The sequence below is a fragment of the Notothenia rossii genome (assembly GCF_949606895.1).
Source record: "Notothenia rossii genome assembly, chromosome: 9".
Lineage (NCBI taxonomy): Eukaryota > Metazoa > Chordata > Actinopteri > Perciformes > Nototheniidae > Notothenia > Notothenia rossii.
This window is the reverse complement of record NC_136907.1, coordinates 15,822,411-15,846,402: the sequence shown is the minus strand read 5'-3', so window position 1 is coordinate 15,846,402 and position 23,992 is coordinate 15,822,411. Positions and strand designations below refer to the sequence as shown.

At 38.6% G+C, this 23,992-nt stretch overlaps 1 protein-coding gene and 1 long non-coding RNA gene across 3 annotated transcripts in view; one reads left to right on the top strand and one right to left on the bottom strand.

Annotated features, from left to right (window-relative positions):
* sh3pxd2b (SH3 and PX domains 2B) overlaps positions 1–8,698 on the bottom strand; it is a 38,289-nt gene extending 29,591 nt beyond the window's left edge. For both annotated transcript variants that reach the window (XM_079647873.1, XM_079647874.1), the window contains exons 1-2: positions 8,304–8,698; positions 5,168–5,248 (exon numbers count right to left, since the gene is read on the bottom strand). In XM_079647873.1, the coding sequence (XP_079503999.1) occupies positions 5,168–5,248; positions 8,304–8,375 (153 nt within the window). In that variant the 5' untranslated portion in view covers positions 8,376–8,698. The remainder of the gene's footprint in view (positions 1–5,167; positions 5,249–8,303) is intronic.
* A 3,011-nt stretch (positions 8,699–11,709) lies between these two features.
* LOC307018159 lies at positions 11,710–12,620 on the top strand. Its single transcript, XR_013802350.1, has 2 exons — positions 11,710–12,298; positions 12,519–12,620. It is a non-coding gene; the product is annotated as an uncharacterized lncRNA (long non-coding RNA).
* Positions 12,621–23,992: the final 11,372 nt, after the last annotated feature.

Sequence of the window (23,992 nt, the reverse complement as noted above, 5' to 3'; positions counted from 1 at the left end):
TGAAAATTGTTCAGGAAAGTGGGTATAGAGTAGACATGTAGAACTAGATAAACTTATGATAAGCCAGCCTTGTCTACTTATTAAGGAAAAGTGGGAGGTTCTTTTTAATGAACATTAGCTTCTCTGCTTTATCAGCCATAAGTCTGTTCCTCTTCTCATCAAGCACATGAGAGGCAGCGCTGAACAGTCTCTCGCTGTCAGTGCTTGTGATTTGATCTTACTCCGCATATTTGTCCGGGTGTTTTGATTTCAAGTGGTGGAGTAATCCCGAAGTGGTGAAAGTCTTTGCAGTTACACCCCCTCGAGAAATGTCAGCTGAACACGTTTTACAAATCGCAATCCGCGCCTCTTTCTCTGATATTTTTAAATATCTCCAAGCGGCAGACATGTTGGCTGTGAGCCAGCCGCGAGCATGGTCGCGCGCCGTGCTTGTCGCCGCGTTTTGATTACGTCATCACAACAACACGTTAGCTTACCAACGTAACCCTGTTCTCTGACATTCGGGGATATTTTTTCGGTGCCAGAACGGCCCTTTCGGCCGAAAGGGCCTTTTTAACCATTTTCGGCCGATAATTTCCGGGGGCCGAATATTCGCTGCATCCCTAATATCAATATTCAGCAAAGCTATCATCTGTCATGGAAATGTAAAAAAATGTAAAAGCACTTTGAAGATAAACTGTAAAGGCAAGAGGGTAATGCTTGACATTGTCCCCAAACATTAACATTAACATAATGAGAAAGTCAACTATTGTATTTGCACATACAAGCGGCAGGGGAAATGAATCACAACTATTATAAAATTCCACTTAAATGTGCTCTAATGTGTCTATGTTGATTCTGCCACTAATAAAAACAATGTTGAGACTGGAACATTTTAGTAATTGATTGATTACAACAAACCAAGTACAGGGATGTAATGAAGAAAGAAAAACCCTTTTCATTATCACTTTACTAGATTTTTCATTTTCCCAGTAATGCTGTAAACTTGAATACACTGTTTATTTGATGTATACACCAACTTGTAGATTCAAGAATATCATTTTCCAAGGGGGCTTCAATTTGTCTAGTCTATATCCGCTTAAACCACATCATCAGTCTTCAAATAAACGCGTAGTAAAGAAGATCTAAGACGAACAAGACACCATTTAATGAGTATAAAAGAACAATGGCTGCTTTCTTTGCAACATGCCTATCTCAGTAGTCCTCTGAAGCTTTCACCCACTCCACTGTACATTCATGATTGAGGTAATTTTTAACCCTTTACAGACGACCATACAGTTATGCAGTATATCACATTAATGGCAGGCTAAGTTGTTAGTCCACCAATGAGGTAAGTAGTACAAATAACTCCTCATTATCCCATTGATAGACTGATACACATATTTATTTACTATACTATACCAATAGTATATGCAAATGTTAGCAAATAGTCAACCCCAAGGCTATGGAGAATATTGGTGCATAGTGTGGTCAGTCTAGATATGTTATAAATAATTCGACTTGTGCTTAGACCCTGTAGGGCTGTTTTCTTTTTACATTGCCACCTCCAGAGGTCACAGCCAAAGGTCAGCTAAACAGGACGCCTCAAGGGTCTGGTTGTCGTTTGGTGTTTCTCAAGTACACAAGTACAAATAAACTTGCTTGACCCTGGTTTTTTCAATTTGGAAATAGTCTCCCTGTTTAGAGGTGGGCATAACTGGTTTAAGGATATTTCTCCCACCATGACAGTTGTGTCATACTGAGTTGTGGCTACTTAGAAAATTTTTAGCAATACAGTCTGGTTTACTGGAAAAAACACAAACCCTGGGAAAATATACTTAGCCTATTTCAACATTTTCAAATAGGCATATTAGTTGCTTGCTGTGACATAATCCCTGCAGCTGTAAAGAAGAGAATTGATTTAATATGTGCAGTTATTTTGTCCACAGTAACTAAAGTCAGAATATTTCTTCCATACAAGTACTCTAACAGAACTTCAGAAACATACCAATATTTTAACATTCTCTCAATAAAAAAACATGTTTTGGGTTATGGAATAAAAAATACTTTAAGTACATCATATTTTGAAAAGGGCTGAAAATGTGTACAAGAAGGAATGGATCACTATGTTGCCGCCTGATGGAATGAGCCCAACAAGCATCCCCATAGTTCGAGCAAAATGACCTCCGCCCTTTAGTACGTTTTCTTACTTTATTTTTGCAGATGGAAAATGTGTCACAGCTGTGCAGCCCTGAATAAGAAAGTAGCAATATATTGGATTTTTTCCTACAGCTGAAAATCTAAAAAGTACCGTTTATCCAAAGTGACTGCTGGAAGACTGAGCTTGTGAAGTTGAGTGGACACGTGTGCAGCATGGAAACTATTCTTAGCGACATGGAAATAAAATTGATAAACCCATGGCAAATATATCTCTGCACTTTCCATCTTTCTTAAGAAACAGCTTAGTCTATTTTTGCTCACAATTTACCAGACTTAAACTAGGAAGAAAAAAGACTGTTGAAAAGCTCACAACTTTTTTTTTTTTCTCAGCTTGGAAGACTTGACACACATTTTGCATTAAAGACATCTATGCACAAGTGCGGGCAATAATGATTTCCTACCACAGAATATTTCACCTACGTAACTCTCGGATGCTATTTAAGGGTAGCAGCTACATTAAGACACTGATGTGGGTGTTGCAGGAAAAAGGTGCGTGTGAATTAAAAATGTTTTGGGTGGAGGATTGCCTGACTGATTAGTCTAAAAATATATCTAGACATGTATAGTCTGCTTGTGGATAGTTTTTTTTTTTAAATGGTAAAGGATCATTCTGCTTACTCCAACTTGGTCTTGATTTGATCTGTTTATAAAACTGATATAATGCCATCTAAATCAAAAAAATACTTGTGGATTTATGGAAAATTCAGACTGAGTACAGACTCCCTTGAGAATGCAAAAATTATATTCCCTTCAGACTGAGTGCATAAACAAATGCTGTGGTCAGTGATCACATACAAAACACATGTTGCAGCATGGTTGAGCATCAGCTGCTTGGTCCAGCTGTGTTGACGGGATGTGGTGAATAACACTTCCTCTGGCTATGAGGTTTCCATATGACGATTGAAACTTCATTTGAAGCAGCAAACAGCATAGACACCGAATTAGAGATGACCAGAGACGACGGGAAATGCGACGAGGATGAGAGGATATGAAGAAATGGTAACACTTGGAGCTGAATGACTCAGCCTTAAGTCACTACCCTTGCTACTTGGGATGACTTCTGATGATGCCACACCACTTCCTTATTTCTCCTAATAGAACACATTGTGCCAGGTTAAAATGATTAAATATTATGTTAAAAAATATCTTTAAAATAAATCCCTTTATCATAGTGAAGAAGCTGAAGTGATGTTTAGCATTCCAACAGGCAACCTTTTTGTCATGCCAAATCTAACACGAGATAAGAGATTGGCTTTATTCTCCGCAGTTGGCTTTAACTAAAATTCCCTCAATGGTGAGAGCCCACCCACAGCCAGTCAGCTCTGCAGGAAGCAGCTGCAAAGCATGGCAGGGCGAACACCAGCGGGGAATGCCCCTGCTGAAAATATCTCACATATGGTCATTTGGTTCAATGCCATTGATTCGATTGCTGTTTAAAAGGCCTAGCGTAAGTAGTCATTTGTGCTGGTTCTATAGACAAACATGGAATGATATTGTTAATAGTCATTGGTGACAGTTAGCATAAAATTGACAACATGTATGGTCATTGATCCATTCTGAAGCAGCAATTATTTATCAGCTGCTTTGATTTCTGGCTTTAAAATCTCACTTTCCAGCACTTGCAAAGAAAACTTCCCTCTTATTGATGTTTGGAGGCAATCTCCTCCTCTTATTCGAAAGTTTACCAATTTTCTCATCTTATAGTCACAGCACTATCAGGGTCTTGAAGCCCTCATTGAGCCAGAGACATCAAAAGCAAATCAATGCTATGACTAGGGATGCCAGCGAATAATCGATTAATATTCGGCGGTCCGATTTTCGAATTTGATCATGGTCAGTTTCTGGCATCCCTAGCTATGACTGGACAAAATGTATTGAATTATCAACACTGTGAATGTTTACCAAATCTGAATTACTTAAGGTTATAAATAAAAAAAAATATTATATTTATGTAATTGAAAGAATGATACAGAAGCAAATGAGATAACCTAAATTCCAGTCCAAAAGTCCCATATTTAGAATTGGTTATACTGTAGTTGTCGTGTCAGAAGAATCAAGTTCTTTCATTCTTGGTGCAGGTCTTAAAGATTGAAAGTTCTTCTACTGTGGGCATGGATGATTGAATACCTCTTACATTTGTATCATTAAAGAGCACATTACAGCACTTAACATGATTTCAACAATCGATAGATGCTAGAATTGAAAAAATAATCATGAGTGTGGTATCAGTCGATTTATAAGTAAGACTGTTGGCAGCTTCAGAAGCCTTAAGTCAAACTTTAATGAAATTAGTAATGAAAGCTTTTATATTCCTCTGGTTAACATGACACTTGCAGCCTCAGAGAAACCTTGGAAGATCATTGTAATTGTTGAATTCATTGCTCATGCTTTGACCATCCAAATCAATTAAAAGGAATGTAATCCAATTAGGATTGACAGTATGCTTTTCCTTTATTGACTTTGTGCTCATTAGAAACGGTTGCCTTTCTGCGTTTCCTTAAGTCTATGTTCTCTAAGCTTAGATGCAGCCAGGGTCTCAGATCCATTACCTTTGAAAGAGGAAGGGAAACTAGTATACTAATGAGATTCCCTCCTTGTGCAACACACACACTGCCAGCGTGACGTTCGGGAATGATTCAGACATTTCTGTGGTCCTCAGTGTGGTGGACACATTCATCACTGTCCTCTATTAACTTCATTGGGACATTTTCCGACTCCTCACGCACAATATAATTACCAGTGTTGTTAGGGTGGAGCAGGGATAGCTTGGCTACCAGCACAAGGTCTACATGGGGACAGTGTTGAATCTAGAAAGTACCTCCATTCACTTCCTGTTTTATGCAAGACTTCAATGATGGAAAAGATAGAACTTGTCTCCTTGTCTTTATACATGCAACAGCACACACGACTAAAGCCAATAGCATACCAAGACACACTGTCAAACAGTGACACATGCACTCTTACTCACCTGGAGGTCAAAGAACTTGCTGTAGCGTCTGAAAATGCTTTCTGTACTGCCATCGCTCCAGGACACTTTGATGATGTAAACCTGTAAAACAAAAGAGACAAATTAGTGGGACATTTAAACTAACAGACAGCTATTATTGTCAACCACTTGACAATGCAAACCCCCCGGAGCATCAGTCATGACTCATGGTGCCAGTAATTGGCAGTGCTGTGACTCTAAGAGAGGATGGCATGACGAAAGGCTGCAGTCACTATCAACATCTGTTCACACAAAGGTATCTGGGATATCCGATTATTTCATTTCCTTATTCGTGTCGCTTCCTGCTGAAGAGGAAGTCCTTATCCTTGATGCAGCAGATTTGACTTTGCCTTGTGTTCAATATTGCACATTTTTAGGTACATTGCAAAATGCTTTAAGTCCATTGGGATACAGATATTAGTTGTTGCTACCTAAGTCAATTAAAACAAAGTTATTTTGTGCAAATTCCATATGCCTTATGCTATTAACAAAAGTATACCAAGTCAAACTAAATATCCAATGAAAAGCATTTAGCCTTTGGGACTCCATTGGGATACAGATATTAGTTGTTGCTACCTATGTGGAACTAAGTGAATTAAAACAGTTATTTTGTGCAAATTCCATCAGCAACAGTATACCAGGTTAAACTAAATATCCAGCGAAAAGCATCTAGCCTAATCATTGCAGTCTACAGGGAACAGACACAGTTCTTTATTTTGATTTCCAAAGAAGACTAGGGGAGAAGCAGGGAGGTGATTGGAAACTCCCTGGTGGCTTGCTGTGTCTGGCTGAATTGTGTTGGCCTCTCTCCCAGACCTTCTCTGGCCTCGCTCACTCTCTTTCAGGGCACTTTGGTTAGACATGTCCATGGATGGATCCACTACAGAAGCTATGCAGACCAGCCTGTATTCATTACATAAAGAATTATGTATTGGTGTGTTTAACCTTAAGCCAATGGATAAATCTGTATCCAACATGAGAACATTTGACTTTCAGGGCATTTTCTTTGGCTAAAAACTGTTTGCTACATAAGAGAGAAAACAATTATATACAAAAACATTATCCTTGGCTCAGTATATCCAAATATAAAAAGGCTCTCTAATTTTCCAGAACAACATCTACAATGGCAAATATAAGCCATAGGCTATAGCTCTTTGTAAGAAACGGGGTGGCTATAACCTAAACTATATAAACGTCTCTGGTCAATAAAATACTAATACTGGAAATGCAATGTTCATATATTAATCTGTATGTCTCTTAGGAGTTCGATTTTCAAGCATTTTCCTTTCTATAGAGTTGGTTCAACTCTGATGAGCAGAAGAGCTATAAGCTGCTTTTTGTCAACTTTAACCACACCTCCAGGGTTCTGGAAGATTTAATATGTCCCGCTTGCATGTGTGGAGAGAGAACCAGAAGCACAAAACAACATGGGCTGCACCACAGAGCAAACAGACAGATGGAGAGGACACAGGACCTCGAGAACTCTGTGTCCTTGACCACTAACACTCACAGCGGTATAAGGCATAATTTACACACATATATGGAGGCAAACCCACATATGCAATACAGAACACACACCATGCACATAGAACTAACACTAACACCTGCTATGGCCTTGGGAGTGGCTCTCACGATTGGCCTTCTAGATCATATGATGTCATGTGTGTTACTTCAAACTAACTGCGTGCATTTCTGCAGACAAATTCACCCACATGCTTTTAAACGGCAAAATAATGAGACCACCATTGTTTCAAAATTGCAGAAAGCAAGAAGACGGTCTTTGTCTTTTAGACATTCTTGTCCCCCACACAATTGGGGTTGCAGTTCCAATGGGGAATTACTGTTGAAACAGGAAAAATATCAACAGACTCTTATTGTACTTTCTTATTGTGACCCCACACAAAGTTTTGGGAAGAACCATAGCCTGTGTAAGAATTAGACATAGTCGACTTGTTTGGCGTATTGGCCTTCGCAATTTCGTTTTTTTAGAACCATAAGAGGCATGTGAGGGTGGAGCTAAGTACCGCTGTACACTAAACAAGATATGTAAGGAACGGAAATGTAACAATCAATAAACTGAAAACACATGGTGAAAGTGTGAAAGTTTCAAGACTGAAACATGGACAACACCCAAACCAGAAATCTTCACAAGTAGCCTATCAATAAAAGTGACTAGCAGACATGCCCTAGACCTAAAACACACATAAAATAAAAAGTGCAATAAAGCTACTGCACTGTAACACCGAGGTAATGAAATTACAAATGCCACATGGCATATGGTTTTTACTGTTTAGGCCCGACCCTTTTTCAAACATTGCTTTGTGTTCACCGTGATGACATTAGAAACTCTGCTAGCCTACTTCCTGGTTCGCCAGTGCCTGAAGGCATGTTTTTCTGAGTAAATTGGAGGTGGCTGAGGCATGACAAAGCTGTTGCTCAATTTAAACTCATGGGGATTAATCTGGATGTTTGTGGACTGGACTGGTTTGCCTATTCAAATGTTTTCTGGTGGTACACCAGAGGCAGCAGGACCTAGAAATTACTATAAATTGTTTTGTTGATCGAGACTGCAGACTCTATCAACAGTTCTAATGGCAGAATTAATGCAATACCTACATTCATGTAAACATGTGATAAGCAACTGAACTGTTGATAGTTAATTGAATGTATGCAGACAGAGAGGGTCAAATGTCACATGAGTTTAACGTTACTCAAAACAACATCACTGTTTCCTGAATTAAGAAGTTGCTGGTTAAATTTCAAACTCAAACAAAGAAGTGATTAACCCATTAGGTGTAAGATAAATGTCAACTTGAAAAAAAGCCAAAACTATAAGCAAGCCCATAACGGTTTACGACGATCAAACTTGTTTAAATGTCTTATGGGTTGTAGGAATGTAACACATCTGTTTGGTATTGTGTTTTTTTCTTTATGAATCCATGATATGTCTAAAGATTAAACAACAGATCGCTTCGGCTGGCTTGGTAAACTGTAATTTGATACTCTCTTTGTTTTTACTCTACCGGGTAGGAGAGGGAGAAAAGCAGCAAAATAACATCTTTCTGTCGCTCACTTTAGCAGCAAATCAGTGTGGTTGTGATAAATAATTTAGGCTTACGTAGTGTTTGTTCGGATTTCTCCTTTTCTGGACATCTTGCACTGTTACTTCTTGCACGGTGCGCCTAGGCATGATGTCCTCTTCTTTACTCCTCCGATAAAAAGAAAAACAGAATTCCCGGTTGGGTTTTAACAGCGATCACACCCGGTTGAGAAAGTTTGCACGGGGACGCTTCTTTGTCATCCGCGCCGCTCAGACCCGGACCTCTGAATGCAACAAATGGTATTTTCCGTAAAGCTGTCTACGTCAAATTTCCTGTCCAACATTCAGCCGCTGAGAAGGCAGAAGTTAATAGTCGGTCGGTTCTTCGTTTGCCCCCCTTCTTGTGCCTTGTCCCGTCCCGCTGACGGCTCCGACCAAACTCCCAGCCTATCCCAGCTCGCCCACTCCCATTCGAGCAACTGCACGCTCCAGTATACTCCATGGACCAGCCCTCAGCGTCACAGAACATAGGGCTGCAGATCATTCAGCCTGGGGGTCAACCCATGGGTTCGACTTCAATCCATGCCCTCATAGCTCTACAAAACATTTTGAGCCACATGCAGTGGTGTAAAGTAACTAAGTAAATTGAGTCAAGTAGCCTACTGTATTTAAAGTCATTTCGAGGTACTTTCACGTTACTTGAGTTTCAATTGTGTGCTACTTTCTACTTCTATTACTCCACTAATATTCAGAGGTAAATAGTGTACTTTTACTCCACTACAATTATTTTAAGTCACTTTGCAGATTTGGATAAATGATGTGAAATATAAGCAAGACTTAAATAAAACTTTAGTTACACCTGGAGTAAACCCACACACTACCCTGCAGTATAATTAAAACGAGCTGCACCTTTACCAGCTTTGATAACACTTTAATTCATCAGTCATTATTATCAAAACATATACAATATTATTCTGAAATTGGCCGATCTGCATAATGAGTATTTTTCCTTTTGGTCCTTCAAGTATATTTCAATACCGATACTTTTCAACTTTACTTAGTAACATTTTGATTGCAGGATATCCTACACTGACACTCTGGTACTTCTTCTACTTGTTCTAAAGTACAAGTTCTGATTACTTTTCCTCTTCTGTCCACAAGTATGAAACACTGTTTATGTCATCATACTTAAGACTTAGTTACTATACTAATAGTTTCCATAAACTTTTCACAACCTGTTGTGTCTAGGTGTTATGACTCTTTGATCTGTTTCTCAACCTAAATCCCTTAAATGCTATAATAACCATGTGTGTTTGTGATGATTGATTCTTTATTAGTGATGGACTGGTTAAAACTATAATATGATAAACTGGAAATGTGCTAAATGTGTGCTTTGTAAGTACAGATTTGTCATTATTTCCTCCCTGAATATCATAAAGTACTACAGTTTATAAGATTATACCTGCCTCATAGGTTTTAGAAAGACTGGTCACCAAGTTTTAGATAACTGACAGTTTTGTTGCAAGACAGCGCCATCTTTTGGTTTGTAGTACTCATTACCTTAAAACTGTACATGTGGCAGTTCTCTAACTGAGGCAGCAGGGCCCTTCCTCTATCATTACAGCTGATTATTATGAAATTAAGCTTTATTACAGATAAAATAACTTTCCTAGCAGCTTACATATTGGAAAACCATTTTTATGACCAGTCTCTAAAATATGTGACTCTCCATTTTCCTTCCAACTGGGTTATTGGATAGACTAAGAACAGCGTACTGTGCTTTTGATTGAATTGTCTATTTTAATCAAAAGCAGAAATGAAAGTAAGTTTTTATCTCGTAATTCAAATACAAAGGTTACATGGGGTTATATGAGTTATCGTGTTGAGGATGGTCACATGTTTTCAGCAGAAAAAGAGAAGTAAAAGGGATGCAAGAGTTATTATTGATACCATTTTTCAGTTAACTTCATAATTATAATCATTGAATAGATTATTACATTTTGTATAAAAACATAAGTGTAAAAATACAAACTGAAACTGGAGGCATGAGATCAGGGGTCATTTTAAAGGTCAAGAGTCAAGGGTAATTTAAGTAGAGGTCACAGAGGTAAAGACTCAGACACCATAACAGTTAATAGGTCAGAGCAGAGTGTAAACTATACAATATCTTTGAGGGGAGCTCACTTTGGGGATAAAAAAAGAAATGTTGGTAATTTGGTCGAACGTAAGTGAGGTTTTTGATGTTCTAGGTCAGGCTTTGAGGATGATGCATGAATTATAGATCAAAATACCCTAATCGTATTCATGATCCATTATGATGGAGAGGCAAATAAATAGAACTGCATGACCTGAAAAGCATGAAACAAAAATATATTGTAATATATTGGTAAATATAATACAATATACTGGATCATACATTTCCATATATGGGAAAGTAGTCCTTATATTTTTGAATATATTGCAATATATGCATGGACCATGTATGGCTATTATATTGATACATATAAAAAAATATATTGCAATGAAAACAAAAACTGCACTATACATTTTTATATGTAATAGTTTTATTGAAACACTCATTTATCTTTCATGAGTTACACAAGTTTACATACAATTTAACAGATATTCATAAACAGTTATCTCACTTCGTTTTGTATAGTTACCCACTTTATATATGAACATATGTTTGATGGTATATATTAAAATAGTACAAATTGTCCATTGAATGATGGAAAATAATATACAGTTTATAAATATATACAGACACACACATATATGCACGCATATATTTAAGCAATAGCTCACGACAGGCCGTGGTATATGCTCATTATATCAAAGCTAAGGGGCGTGGTTCGGCCCGACGCGAAGCAGGCAGTTTGCTTTTCAGCCCAACGGTATACTGTTTTTCTCAGACGCGGAGGGATACTGACTTGTTGTGAAAAGTAATTTACAATTCTACCCGTGGTATAGAGAGGCGAAGTCCCTCCCCTTCCGGGAGCCTCCATGGGACCCCGGAAGCGGAAAATTATACATTGAAGTCAATGGAGAGAGAAAAGTTATCTTTTGATCCCGTTTGAATTGTGCCACGAATGACACATATGATGTTTGTCAATCTTAAAAAATCATTTCCATGCAAAAAAAGTCACAGTTTGTCGTAAAAATGCTGAAATATAAGACTATGAATAATACGCAACTAGAAAGACTACAAATCCCAAATGCATTCTGGGTCGCGTAAGTGATGTCATAGGCGATAATGCTCCAAGACTGGTTGTGACTCGCAAAGCAAAGAGGAAGAAGAAGACTGATTTATTCCCTCCAATAAATATAAGAGATTGCTCCAATAAATTCACTTTTACAAGATGCCTGTGTGCTTTGTACGAGGTTGTAATCACAAAAGAGATCATACCACTTGCTCGTTCTATCGCTTCCCGTCTGATGAAAGGACCAGGAGTCGTTGGACCAAACATATCAGGTAATATACATGTTTTGCATGGAACATAGTCAAGTTAGCTACCTAGCTAGTAGCGAGCATGTTAGTTAGCATTATATTACATTACTTAGCCTTGTCATTTGTATTAGCCTTAACATGAAGTAAACCAAAATGTTAAACAGTAAGAGTAGTCATGATGGTAAGTATTTTGTGAAACATTTGAAGAGTAGCCTATCGCCCCCTCCACCAGGTGCTAAGGGGGCGGGAGGTAGGCTAACGCCACATTAGTATCAGCGATCTTTTCTACTTAATGCTATCTGCACAAATGGTTAACATTGACCATTAAAAGATCAGGCAGTTCAGGGAGAGTCGAAGGAAGGAAGGCAGGCAGCTTTGCATGACATTCTTCTGGACGTGTTTCATTGTGATGATAGTGAGAGTGAGTCAATCTGTTTGTTGGAAAGACAGTAGTTGAGTGATTACTGAGAGAAAATTATTAAAAGAGATAATTATTCAGTGTTGTTACTTTAAAGTGTTGTTACTGACCTTTTTCTCTTTTATTTTCTTTACCTCACCTGTAACTGCTGAGACCCTGAGGAACATGCACACTGGTCTGACCTGCTCTGGTAACCTGATTTCCACTGTACGTAATAGTATTTGGTTATGGTATATTATTTATATACATCAAAGGCACAATGCACCCCTCAGAGACACACATGTATTGAGTGTGATATTTTGCATTGGTCATGTGAAATCATCTTTACACACTAGAAAACTGTAGGAGCGGCAACTTGTTTTGAAATTGAATTTTTAATATCAGATAATAAAGTTGATCTGTTTTCTTTATTCTTCTCTCTTCCCAGCTCCATCCATCACCATTCTCTGTTCCTGCCAGGTCCTGCTTGCTAATCAATGCTCATATTTTTTTTACACAATTACAAATAAAGTCAATGTATTGTATGACATGAAGTTGTGCTTCATTCTGAGTCAATAATAAATTCATTCTGCCTTCAGCTGCAAAATTATTGTGGACTGCACCGACATCCATGTAGCAGCCCCCCCCCCCCAGTAAGATGAACCAAGCAAAGCTGACATACTCAACATACAGCTGTGCTCTTAAGTTTACATGAAGAATTTGTGAAATATTGGTAATAACAGGTTTAAATGATTATTAGTAATTAATTATATAATTTTCTCATCGTAGATGAGCAGATGAGAAAAGCAGAATATGCAGCTGCCCTTTTCCACATGGAAAAGAGAAAGGGCCAAGTGTATTTGAGTGGACAAAAGAGAAATCCCAAATACGAAAAATAAAATTATACAATTTAGATATGTATACAAATAAATACATATCCTATATACACCATCATGTATAATGATGGTGTATGATGTAGAAGGAAGTGTGGTAGATAACAAGTAAATATAGAGTTACATACAGATCCATGTTACAGCAAAAGATGGAATAACTAAGAAGCACACAGTATAATAATAATTACACGCAACAATTAAATAACTGCTCAGCATCTCCACCACAATCCCAATCTGCTGTGTCCTGTTTTCCTCCCCTCTGCATAACACCCCATCACACATACGAAACACAACGCAGAGTCCGAGGGTGTTAAGAGTATGTTTATTTAAATGTCCTCCTCTCTACTGGCCAACACAGGGAGCATATGCTGGGTGTAGAATTGTTCCAGGAGGAGGAGATTTCCATGCCATGCAGGGTCTTTGGGGATGGGGATGATGATCCCCTCCTTCGTGGTCCACAGTAGCAGAGACTCCGGTCTGTGATTTGCAGCTGTTATATAATATACAATACATTTTTTTGAAAAACATTTGATCAAAAAATAAGGATTTGGTCAGGATCTAGAGTCAGTGTGTAGTTTATTAATTAATCAATGCTCTCTACATTAGGAAAACACATACCAGTGTACCAGAGGGAGTCACACACAGCTGTGCCTAGATAACCAAACAAATTGACAACAGGGATGCAAACTCATCAGGTATGAAAAAGGTGACAAGGATCCGAGCCCCCTGACCCCACAGAATATCGGCTTTAAAATGAGGAATAACAGAGGATTTTAGCAGTCAGAACAACTAAAGCAGCAGTGTTAATATTAACAGAAACGCCATAGAGTCACATCTAATAGAAATATATAAAAAGCATTTATTTTAATTGTGTAGCAGTCAGTTTATAATTTTGGCAGCACTGTTGAGCATTTTGAAAATGTATTTTCAGGCCTCTGTTTAAGGCTTAGTCTTTCTATCTTTATAGCCACTGGTGTAAAGTAACTAAGTTCATAAACTCAACAAGTACTATACTAGGGTACAATTTTGAGATACTTGTACTTTACTTAAGTATTTCAATGTTTTGCTACTTTGTACTTCTACTCCACTACAGTTCAGAGGTAAATGTTGTACTTTTACTCCACTACATGTATGTAATACCTTTAGTTACTTTACAGATGTGGATGAATGATGTGAAATATAATCAAGTGTTAAATCAGACTTTAGTTCCACCTGGAGTAAATCCAAAAGCTACCCTGCAGTATACAAAGTCATTCAGACTAGCTGCACCTTTACCAGCTTTGAGAACACTTTCATGATCAATCATTATAAAACGTATCATATTATTCTGAAATGGACCAATCTGCAAAATGACTACTTTTACTGTCGCTACTTTCACTATATTTTGATAATAATACTTTTCTACTTTTACTTGAGGAACATTTGGAATGCAGGACTTTTACTGTAACAGAGTATTCCTACACTCTGGTACTTCTACTTTTACTCAAGTACAAGAACTGAGTACTTCTAATTTTAATCAATTACAAGATATATACTTATACCACCTCTGTTTATAGCCTATGAAAAAAACGATTAGAAAACGAAGGCTAAAGCTAACGTTAGCAGATAGTGACAATGTATGCTAGTTAGCTAGCTCAACGATAATATTGCGACGGGAAAAAAAAACTTTTCAGTGCACATCACGCTCTGCCGCTCCGACAGGGAGCTCTATTGTGAACACCTGAACGGCCCGTTCTAACAGCTGTTCACCAGCGGTCCAGTCTGTGCCACAGGGACTCCGGACGCACAGTTAATATTAACGAACGCACCGTAGGTAATGTAGCTGCTGAAGCTAGACCATCATCGCCGAGCAGCAGAGGCTTATTATACATCATGAGCAGAGCCGACAGGCAGGAAGACTCGAGCACACAGCTCGCGCTTCATTATAATATATATAAAAAAAGCTCGCGGCCGCACATTAATCCGGGTCCCAGACCCCCTCCCATACCCAAAAAATATTTTTATTGCAGATCTACAGGAATCACAAAGACGACCTATTTTGGATTCAAAACGGAGAATTTCGCCGAAAGGTGACAAGTTTGCATCCCTGGACAAGATAACCAAAATCCTTGAATCTACACACAGCAAATAAACTCAAATGACACAACGAGATGTAAAAAGGAGATCACACATATAGTCGATATAGAACTGGCCGCTTCAATCTGAAGAGCAACTAAAACAAAACACGGGAGTGTATCTTGTTCTTGTGAACACTAATGTTATCCACAGCATACACAGACACCACAAAGTTCTTAAGGAGAAAACTAGTTTCTAAAACAAAACACGTTAGTGTACCTTGTTAGCTAGCTGACATTAACCTTAAACATTGCACTCATATTACTCACTGAAACCTTGTAAAGCCGGTCCCGCATGCTGGCTCTTACAGAACCGCTCCCTTTCGTGTATGTACAGCTCTCAACATGCCCAGACTTGTAGTGATTTTCACCTCGTTTTATACTTTTTCGCCTCATTCTGAAAGAAACAGGTGAAATTTACTAACGTGACAGCCATCTTTGTGATGGTGACGCGTATTGTGCGAGACCAGAGACCTGTAGTTCACTGAGCGGTTTCACACAAAAAAAATTGTAACTTCACAGTTTTACGACACATTTTTATTTTTTTGACTTGCAAAATGTTCTTTTAATTTGACAAACATCATATGTGTCATTCGTGGCACAATTCAAACGGGATCGAAAGATGACTTTTCTCTCTCCATTGACGTCAATGTATAATTTTCCGCTTCCGGGGTCCCATGGGTCGGAAGTAGATGGGCGGGACTTCGCCTCTCTTAAACCCGGAAGTAAACTTCTTCCGGTTCCTTCGTCTAAAACGCAATGCAATTTCTCCATAGGATTTTGGAAAATAGCTCGAAATAAGGTCTGTGGTTGACACATATTTAAGAGATGGATCACGTGTTGTTCAGCCGGATAATATCCACATGTCAACCCTACTTTTATAATTTTTGAAGAATAAATCTAGTCGGCAGAAGCAAAATGCTAACGTTATGCTATAAACGAACTACAAGCCAGTACAGCAGCAGGGTCGCACGACTTCAACGTCACGCCAACTTAAGATCGTTTCAACTGACTTACACTGAAACTGCACTTTGAAAACTTTAAATATATTAACATTTTAAACTGTATACCCCGGTTATCTAGGCCCGTTTTGTTTAATGTATACCACGTTTATCTAGGCCCTTTTTGTTTTATGTATACATGTCACACTGTGGGAAACGATATTTCGATATTTCTGGATGTATAACACATGTAGAATTTTTTACAACAAAACTGAATTTGACTTTCGCGTGCTTGCATATTTTAACAAAGCTTTTCATTTTAGCCACACTGAATTGAACTAGAAGTCATGGCTGTGTCAATTACCAGTCTGATATCGTTTTACAAAGATGACAAGAAGAGTGTAGATAGAGGAGAGAACCACTACAAGTCAGGACACGTTACAGTGCAGCCTAGATGAAGGTGTGCTTACCGGTGTTGTCAGGGCTAGCATGAGGGACAAGGTTTATAGTGTCGGTGAGTAGTGATAGCAAGAGTACCGTTAACCTTTTAAGACCGAGTTAATTTATTCACATTAATTCCCATCAACAAATCAATTTTATGTGTCACATGAAATCTTTATTAGGCAAGGCAAGTTTATTTATATAGCACTTTTCAACACAAGGCAATTCAAAGTGCTTTACAAAAAATGAAAGACATTAAGAAAATGGCATTTAAAATCAGTCATTAAAAAGAAAAGCTAATAAAATAAACATTAAAAGAAAAAATACATGGATAAAAGTTACAGTGCAGTCTAAGATATTAATAGTTCAATTAAGAGCAGCGACAAAAAGAAAAGTCTTCAGCCTGGATTTAAAAGTAGTAAGTTGCAGCAGACCTGCAGGTTTCTGGGAGTTTGTTCCAGATATTTGGAGCATAATAACTGAACGCTGCTTCTCCATGTTTAGTTCTGACTCTGGGGACAGAAAGCTGACCAGTCCCTGAAGACCTGAGAGATCTGGATGGTTCATCATTTAGCAGGAGGTCAGAAATGCATTTTGGTCCTAAACCATTCAGTGCTTTATAAACAGCAGCAGTATTTTTTAAATCTATTCTTTGACACACAGGAAGCCAGTGTAAAGACTTCAGAACAGGAGTGATGTGATCCTCTTTCTTAGTGTTAGTGAGGACTCGAGCAGCGGTGTTCTGAATCAGCTGCAGCTTTCTAATAGATTTTTTAGTGAGACCTGTGAAGACACCATTGCAGTAGTCCAGTCTACTGAAGATAAAAGCATGGACACGTTTTTCCAAATCCTGCTGTGACTTTAGTCTTTTAATCCTAGATATGTTCTTCAGGTGATAGTAAGCTGATTTAGTAACTGTTTTAATGTGACTGTTGAAACCAATAACTAATTTAACCCGCTGACAAGAGAGCCCACCTCCGAAGATCGTGACTGGCTGAGGGACAGACTCGGGGGCAGGTTCTCAGGAATTTCTTGGCTTCTCTCCCCCGAGCCAGAAGAGGAACACTACAGCTTGGAAACACTTACTGTTCCTGAAATTATCAAATCTGTTGGGCATCAGGGACCTGAGGCAATTGTGGCAAGCATGGCATTGTCTGAAGCGCAACAGACGGCAATTCAGGTGGCTACCACTGGTCAGCAAACCAACCCAAACTGGCATTTGTTCAGGAAAGGAAGGTTGACTGCCAGCAACTTTGGAGCTGTCCTGAGGTCAAAGCGTGTGACTGCTTCCTTTATTGCCAGGGTGCTAGGGCAACAACAGGCCCTTGATGGTGTTTTGTCTGTACAGTGGGGGACTATGAATGAATGTGAGGGCGTCAGGGCATTCACCACTGCAACCCAGATGCAGGTCCATGAGTCAGATTTGTGGCTCTCCCTATCAGGAATGTTGGGGGCATCTCCAGATGGTCTGGTAGGGTCTTCCACTGTGCTGGAGGTAAAGTGTCCCTACAGAGCCAGGGAAATGACAATTAGTGAAGCATTGCAAATCAAGGGCTTCTGTGTCAGTAAGGAAGGAGAAACATTCAGCCTGCGTGAGGAACATCCTTACTGGCACCAAGTGCAAGGTCAGCTTCACCTCACTGCAAGAAAGAAGAAGAAATAAAAAAAATTGTGAATTGTTTTTAATTTACATTTACTCGCCTTTGCAATGTTGTGGTTGTTAGAGTGTTAGGTTTCCTGTCAGCTCGTCTGTTGGGAAGATATAAAATATTAGTTTCATGGAATTCACACCGTCACATATACTGTAAGAGCATTAAGACATACAGTACATAGGCTAAAACAAAACATCTAAAGATATAACCTTGCACTTTGATAAGTCTCGTGAACATTTTCACTATTTTGAAATTTTTATAGATGAAAATTGAACTAAAGAAATAAATGGTAGATTAATCCATATTGAAAATAGGTGTCAGCTGCTACACTAATTATAATAGTTATATTTCTTAATTAATTAAGAATTATTACTGTATCGATCCCAATTTGGGAAATGTTTGTGTTGCAGCAGCATAACAAGAAAAACAAAATATAAGTTATTATATATACAAAAGTATGTGAGGGATGGAATATTAAATTGAATATAAATGTAAAATGTACATGTGATTTTACGTCCAAGAGAAGCTATGGAGCAGAGTTCTCTGCCAGCCAGAGGTGATTTGTTATTAGTTCAATATGTCAAACTGATTTCCCTGACTACAATCTTTAGTTACATGGTGAAACGTTATGCTGCTTGTACTAATTAGACTTATCATATAAGCCACGCAGGTTTTAATAGGATGTATTCATTATCTTTACTTGTGTTGCGGTCTTTTCAGCAGCGCCATCTCTATAACGGCGATACAGTCACTACCCATCATTTACATTTCACCGTGACATGGACAAAAATGTAACGTCAGCTTACCTCATGACACGAATCCAGACTCTCCTTTGGAAAACATTGGCCGGGAAACGATAGAACAAGCACGTTTCATGCGAAGACCTGTGGCTGCAACCCGGAACAAAGCAACAAACCATTGCGTAGCTAACTAGTAGCGCTAGCTTTAGCTAACGTTAGCCAACGAAACGAACTGCCGAGTAAAATTGGAAAACACTGGTAATTAATTATTCTATAATTTGTAAAACTACGGTGTTAAAAACGATAATTTCAAAAATACAGATTCTAATGGTCAGATATAGATATACAGATACTAAAGATAGGCAGGTACTTGCTGATCTATATGAATGCCCCTGCCCATTACCTGATCAAGTTAGATGCCGCCTATCACAGTGCACTGAGATTTGTGACAAACTGTAAGTATTAACCCATCACTGTACCCTGTATGCCAGGGCAGGTTTGCCTTCGCTAACTGTACGGAGGCTCAGTCACTGGTACATTTTCATATACAAAGCCATGTTAGGGAAACTTCCATCCTACATCTGCTCCCTGATCTCAAGGCGAATTGTAAGTGGCTACTGCCTGAGATCGAATGCTGTGGTTTTATTAAATGTGCCAACTGCCAGGACTATCTTAGGGAAGATAGCTTTTAGATGCGCAGCTCCGCTAACTTGGAACAGTCTGCAAAAGGAATGGAAGCTGAGCAATTTGGTTCCACTAAATGTTTTTAAAGCAAGGATAGATGCTATCCAATCGGAAACTGTTGGGACCTGTAAATGTTACTAGCTATGTAAACTGTAGTCGCTGTAAATATGCTGTATGATGTCCTTTTTGTTTTTCTGTTATGTTTATATGTATTCATGTGGAACCTACTTGCAGCAGGTCACCCTTGAAAAAGAGATCAATGATCTCAATGGGATTCACCTGCATAAATAAAGGTTTGAAACTAAATGAAAGATTTTTTTTATCAGAACATGCATTTCTCCTCATTGTGAACATATATTGCACTCATGTTCAGAATATATGGTACGTACATGGTCTTTTATAAATCTGAATATATAGTGCATACATGTCCCCATATAATTGTGAATATATACTACATACATGTCCCCATATAAATCTGAATATAGAGTACATATATGTCCCAATATAAATGTTAATATATAGTAAATACACAACCAATATATTATATATATTTACATATATTACTCAATATATGGAAAGCGGCAATTACTGATGTATTATCCCATATATTGCAATATATGAACACAATATATTATTCCATATATCAATATATTGTAATATATTAACACAATATATTATTCTATATATCTTCAATATATTTTGTAGAAATGAATAAATATGTTTTTCATGTTGATTAGTAATCAGTATCAGTTAGTGTAGCCAATAGCAAGATTTCCTTTATCAAATCTTTTCAATTAACCAGTAAATCAGAAAACAAAATAATGCAATCTATTGACTGTTAATATATGGGGAAATATATTTTCTTTGCGTAAGGGTATACTGCCAATATTTTAGAGACCCCCAACATTTCACAAATAAGGTTATCAGGGTTGCACATGTCTTATTAAATTAAGAGCAAACAAGCTCCCCTGTGGTCTCCTGAATTTGGCCCCCATGGGTTAGAGGTCACATAAAAGTTGAAGGGTCAGTGCCATCACACATTTGGAGCTCCATGTGAGATGTGATGCCTGAAAAGCGTTCCTGCATCGGCAACAGATACCCCAAGGCCTCTCCCTAAACCACCGGGCCCATGTAACGGTAAGGACGGATGTTGAAGATCTTCACACAGTGCAAAACAGAAACAACAATTATAGTTTTGTGGATACTATTACCCTCTTATTTCAGCTTGAACCCATTTAAAATGTATTTATTTATTTACAAGTATGCCCTTTTTACTTCATGTTTAAGAATACTTCACATATTTGTAACATGAAGAGATGATGCTAAATTCACTTACACATCTAATTATATTTTTGGCTTATTTATACCTGTAAAGTCAGGTTTTTGTCGTTACTTTACTTTCATTAGGGTACATTTGAGAGAAATTGGTTGAATGAACTCAGCTCTTTCTGTCATAATAATTGGGCTTGCTTGAGAAAAACAAAGGAGTTAAAGAACTTTCAGCATGCCACTCACCTAGGGGATACATACATTAATTACATATTTGTATGAATGTATAGCACACCTATAAATCAAAATGTTCTTAGGCCACCTGACAAATAGGAAATGTGGAGATAGCTGGCAACTGTTTCCTAAAACCTACAAATCCCTCTTAATTTGCTGTATTCAACTTGTTGTGAGGTATAGCGCATATGTGCTGATAATATTCTAAGCTATCCAACAAATATGAAATGTGGAAATATGGTTACTTATTATTACTTATATTTAAACATTTCAAATATATATGCTGGACCATCTCACTTTTGCTATTCTGCAGACAATCACAAGTAAGATGCCACCTTAGAAACACACATCCTAAAAGTAGGCTAGTCTAGAATGTAACACCATCATTAGATCGTCCGAGCTCCTAATGATCAGTGTCTCAGCATTAATGTGGGTACCATGGAAAGGTAATGTGTCTCTGTGATGTCTAATCATGTCTGTACTTTACCCGGAGATGAAAGGAGCTGACAGTACATGCGTTCTTCTGATAATAGGCTACAGTTCAATTAGAGGTAGAGGCAGAATGAGGACTAATGATGTTTACTCATCACTCCAGTGCATTATCAGCTCAGGACTCTCTCAAAATAACTCACTCTGATGAACACAGATACAAACATACTGTACAGTGCCAAGGCATGTGTGCGCTCTTCTGCACGGCTCCATCGACACAAACACACAAGCGCTGATGCACTGCTTTGTTCTGTAATGATGGCCCTTAGTGGGGGTCATTACTCATAAACAGCCTTTGATGGGGTTTCACATGCAGCTGGGTCTTGGTAGAGGCTACTGAGAGTTCAATAGAGTCCCAGCTCCCCTCTCCAACACCTTGACTAATTCCACTAAATCTATCCTGCTTTCCATCCCAACCTAACGCCTCCACCATCGGAACATAATTCCAATTTGCCCTAGCCATGGTAACACAACAAGGTTACATTTGCTTGACTTTCAGATGGAATTTCTATAAAACTGAGCAAATGTAACCTGCGATTTTTAGCCATCTCCCTAAAGGTGGCGATATCAGCGCAGTTTGTTGGTCAACCATTTAACCCTCCTGTTGCGTTCGGGTGAAATCTGACCGATTTGCTACTTTCATCAATCCTAACTTGTTTGTTATACATTCGATTGCATTAAGGCTTTATGATATCCCTCACAGTAGAAATTTGAACATATAAAATTGCTGGCCACAACTTTCATTGAATTTTGGATGATTTAGTCAACTTTGTAACACCCATGGTGTTCCCGGTCAAAAATGGCCACCATAAAGAAAAGGAATTAGTAACCATACGGATCAGATAAAACACACACACACACACACACACACACACACACACACACACACACACACACACACACACACACACACACACACACACACACACACACACACACACACACACACCCACACACCCACACACACACACACACACACACACACACACACACACACACACACACACACACACACACACACACACACACACACACACACACACACACACACACACACACACACACACACACACACACACACACACACACACACACACGACACGCATACACACATACACACAGAACAATTTGATACATTTCCCACTCTTATGTGCCCATCCCCCCACATGGATCACACCTGGCACACACAATACATGTTCATTGTCTGTTCTTTGTTCATTTACTGCAGTTTTTCATGTATACCTACGGTGGCTGGGAAGTGCAATTGACAATTACAAGGTGTGAAACACTTTAACAAAGCTTGAGACAAATTTACATTTTATAAAACAAAATTGCATTAGCAAAAACACTTTTACCAAGGGTAAAACAATTTAACATGAACAAAAACAAATTAACAAAATGCAAAACACTTTAACATTTCCCGAAACACTTTAACATTTCCCGAAACACATTAACATTTCCCGAAACACATTTACAAACGAGAATCAAAGCGGAAAGGGAATGTACATCATACCGGAAGTGACGTGACGTGATTGGCTCAAATTTAAGTTTGTTTTGGCGGAAAGACCATAGGTACGAGTGTGTTTACGTTCAGTAAACATGTTTTGTCCGTTTTGTAGAAACAACCTGGGACAAGTGACACCGTTTTGCTCATCTTGTGGACAATCTCTGGAGTGTTTAAAGGACACGGACCAGACAGAAGGACCAGATATCTTGCATCATTGCGTGCAATATTTTAATGAAGGTCACTCGTATGCTGTAATCGTGGACATGTTGTCTACCTTTCACGGTGTGAAAATCAGTTTGCGGACTCTTAAAAGCAAAATGAATCAAGCCGGGTTTTACCGCAGAAAGGGTTATTCCTCTCAAATCGCTGTAATTAACGCCATCAGGTTGGAACTTCGTGGACCTGGACAATTGTTTGGATACCGAACAATGTGGCAGGTACTAAAACAAAAGTACAGTCTTCGAGTGAAGAGAGATGATGTTATGAATTTGCTCCGGGAGCTTAACCCTCGAGGCTGCGAGAGGAGATCTCGCCGAAGGTTTATAAGGAGAACCTACCACTCAATGGGACCGAACTATATGTGGCATGCTGGCGGTTATGACAAACTTAAGCCATTCGGTGTGGCCCTTTCAGGATGCATAGATGGATTTTCACGTAAAGTACTATGGCTTGAATGTGGTCCAACAAACAATAACCCAAGAGTTATCGCTCAATATTTCCTCAAATGTGTGCGAAACCTCGGTGTCATCCCCAAGGGCTGCGGACTGATTGTGGCATGGAGAACGGAATTATGGCTGCAATTCAGTGTACCCTACGTCACCATCACCATGACTATTACTCTGGAGCGTCCAGCCACATGTATGGCACATCCATGACTAATCAGCGCATTGAGTCCTGGTGGTCCATATTAAGAAAGGGAAGGTAAGTGTTTATCATTATTATCTATTACTTGCCAACC